Genomic DNA, 3,530 nt, shown 5'->3' on the forward strand with positions numbered 1-3,530 from the left:
CTACAAACAAGGACGTAAAAAAGGGACGTCCGACTGATCGCACGTCACGCACGCACCACCCAGTTGCGACCCAAATTTGTAATAACGCCGAAAATTTTGCACTGTGACAGTTGCAAGCTCTCGTAGCGCCTGGTGGGTAGGCAAAATCTCGCCTGCATTGCATCCGTGTACTGCGGAGTGGCCTACCCCGTGTCTTGCAGGCGCCATGCTCCGGTTCCGAGTGAGAAATGCAATTTTGTATTGACGTAGGTAATTTCTTTATCTACGTTGTTGTTGACATGTTGGAAATTCGGATTCCGCGTCACTGTTAGAAAACCTTGCGCTGAAGATTTGTTGCCTGGTCCGGGACCGTAATTTTTGGTTACGGTCCGTGCGGGTCCGTGTCATACATACTTGGGCCTCAGGCTCCACGCATCGTAATGACGCTTACAATGGGGCCTTGGGTTTAGAGGGATACCGGTGTGTCTACATTAAGCGAATGAACTATACCTGCGCCACGCGCCGCCGCCACGCCCACTCGCCGACTGGGACCCCGCACGAGCCAAAATCTAACGCCGCCGATGCACGGTGGGTTCCCGACATCGCAGATCGACCGGACAAAGACCATCGTGTTCGGCATCAAACTTTCTATCAGAGAAGTCGCCGACCGCCGAAATCCGAGAGGTCGACCTTCGAAATGAAACCGGTTACCCTGGAGCCCAAATAATCCCAAAGAAGATGAGTGGATTTGGACCATTGGACACGTTTGTGCGAAATCGCACACCGCCCAAATTCGTGCACGCACAATTGGGTAGTAGAATAAAAGAGGGGTGTATGAAACAGCTTAACACTTTGACTATGGTCTGCCTCCAGAAAAAAAAAACACAATTTATTTTTTCTTCTCTATACATAAAATAATTAATAACAATAATAAATTTTCCCAGATTTAACATAAATAGTTCACAATAGATTGAAGTAAGCCATTAAACTGATTCCTTGAGGACTGGCTTGATCACCCCCAAAGAATGTCTGAACTAGTGACCCATCCAGCAGAAAAAAAAAATTCTCTTCTTGAGACAGGATACTACAGTATCCAACCTCGAACATTTGAAATCTGTGTGGGTTTTTTTAAGAGAAAAATGTGACAAAGTGAAGGGAGGGAAGGGGTATAATGATACAAAAACGAAATGGAGATTCTGATCAAAAGTGTGCAAGGGAAATGGCTCTACTAACTCGAACTGTACATTTCTATGATTGCTGTTTTGTTTTTAGACAGTTCCCAAAACTGTCTCCACCAGAGGGAAATGTCTGCTCCCCCTTCTCTCTCTCCATACAGGGTGGTCGGCAGACCCCTTCCCTTATATTGCCTATACTGTACCTGATGCAGGCGTGCAGCCGGGTTGCATACTCACAAGGAGCCATGAGACGCCGGGGTGAGAGGCAAGCCCGTCCGCATGCCTGCATGCGGTACAGTATAAGGAAAGTGAAGGAAGGGGTCTGTGGACCACCTTATATAGCACAGAGCGGACCGTTGAGTGTAGCTACCTTTACCCCGCACGCGACATGAGTCACTAATAAAAAATAAAAAATGTAAATAAATGTAAAGCAGTGTTAGAATCAAAGTTGGGTGGGGACATTTTGCGATATCTATTGCATATTGGACTTACAGGAGTGTCAAAGACAATCTTTAAACAATAAAATACATCTGACTAGATGTCACTAAGACTAAACGAACTGAAAACATAAGGAATAACTTGATTTTTGTTTGTTTTGTATTTTATAGATGCGAATATTTACTTTGTCTGAGTCTTTTCGTTCAATGATAATAATAATCACATCTTCAGTTATTTAAGTAACTGATTTCTGTGGTAGTGACCATAAGCCAGACCCTGCAGGTAATAAGTGATAATTTAACATTATATAGCACAGCCATAGCACAAATGAGGAAGGAAAACCTCTTGAACAAAAAATGTAAATGTAACTTCTAGGTACAATTAAATGGTACATACTCTAAGCAGTTATAAAATTAGAGAGATATAGAAGCCATGATAAAGTTTAGTTCTTCCTACATCTAGCTTGTCTCAGGCCATCAGGTTAAAACAGCTCAGGCAGTCTTCTCCTCCTAAACACATTGTCTTAGCTGTCACATCACATGGCACAAGAAATATTAATGCTTTACTTTATTTAATTAAAAGCAATTCACTCTCTGTATCACGAAAAGTGCACTAAACTATAATTGACCTTTGTTGCTGAATAGAACAGCTCTCATTGACCAGGAGTATAAACAAATTAGCCTTTTAACGGGAAAGCATGGGTTCAAGAAAGTCCATTTCAATAGCTTTTTCTAAATTTGAAAGCACCTGTGGTGTTTCTGCAGTACCACTGACAGCATGTCCACCTGTAGAGCTCAAAATGGAGAAAAACGGATGGAGCTCTTGAAGACAGCGGACCATTTGCGTCGCTGGCAATAACGCACTTCCAACAGGAAGCTCGACGGGACCTTCATACTGGAAAAAAAGGAAATTGGATGCTTGATGAGTATTGCCACTAACATACAGTGTAGTTCAGGACGTCCCATTTTAAGTAAAATTTTCTCGCCCCTTTTTAAACACATATTGTTTCACTGCAAACTACTAGGCTCGTTTCCTGGATTTGACACAACTTGGCTCAACTCCAAGACCCAAGTTGGAGGTATGGAAAAGATGAGCCAACCTCAGCCACAGCAAGGCTATTGATTCTAACTAGTGGCGGAAAAGTTTTACCTTAAACGGGACACCCTGAATAAATACATCAGCGAAAATTGTAAATAAGAGATCAATAGATAGATTTTGGTAATACCTTAGAATCCATGAGTCGTGCTATCCTGGAAACATGAGGAATAAATTGCAAAGAGCGCCCTGAATCGTCGTCGGATGCAGGTGGAGAGGATGAGCTGATGCATCCCATGACGCTTGCATTATTGTTGTTGAGGCTGGACACTTCTGAAGAACCCACAAATGCCCAACGATACCTGTACGAAAAAATTAATAAAAAAGGTTTGACAGAAATACAGGCACAATTAAAATATACACATCAGATCAAAAACAACTTTCGTTTCAAATTATGGGTACATTTACAAAATTCACAACATAGTAAAGAATATTTCTCGTACTTACATTTGAAATTGGGGAAGTCTATGAGCTGGTAGTTGCAATGCTAAATGGAGTAAATGAGCTGCTGCAAGTTGAAGTTGGAGCCAGTGTGGGTGGCCGCGTGCATGAAGTCCATTGCTACGGTCAGACACCCATGCCAAATCAAGACCAGAGACCAGTCGAATATAAGAACTGCGGAAACAATTAGATGGTAAAGGAAACTAAACCTTGGTCCACCAGACAGATGATAAGAAGAGGTGAGTGAAATGAAAAAATCAGTTAGTTGGTAGTGGAGTGACATACATTCCATTGGAACTGAGATAGATAACCAAGTCTAGAACCATCATTCAGGTGAAAAGTTAAATGATTGGCAAAAGAAGGCACAACCCTCCACATTTTTTAATACTTTTTGGGGGGGGC

The 3,530-nt window shown here is 42.3% G+C and overlaps 1 protein-coding gene across 1 annotated transcript in view; it reads right to left on the reverse strand.

Annotated features, from left to right (window-relative positions):
- Positions 1–836: 836 nt before the first annotated feature.
- LOC113214361 (protein dopey-1 homolog) overlaps positions 837–3,530 on the reverse strand; it is a gene marked incomplete at its 5' end in the record, with an annotated part of 29,024 nt that continues 26,330 nt past the window's right edge. The window contains 3 exon segments of the mRNA XM_052268708.1: positions 837–2,486; positions 2,818–2,989; positions 3,135–3,302. Of these exon segments, the coding sequence (XP_052124668.1) occupies positions 2,277–2,486; positions 2,818–2,989; positions 3,135–3,302 (550 nt within the window).

This window comes from Frankliniella occidentalis, unplaced genomic scaffold (genome assembly GCF_000697945.3).
Source record: "Frankliniella occidentalis isolate FOCC.00 unplaced genomic scaffold, Focc_3.1 Scaffold74, whole genome shotgun sequence".
NCBI lineage: Eukaryota > Metazoa > Arthropoda > Insecta > Thysanoptera > Thripidae > Frankliniella > Frankliniella occidentalis.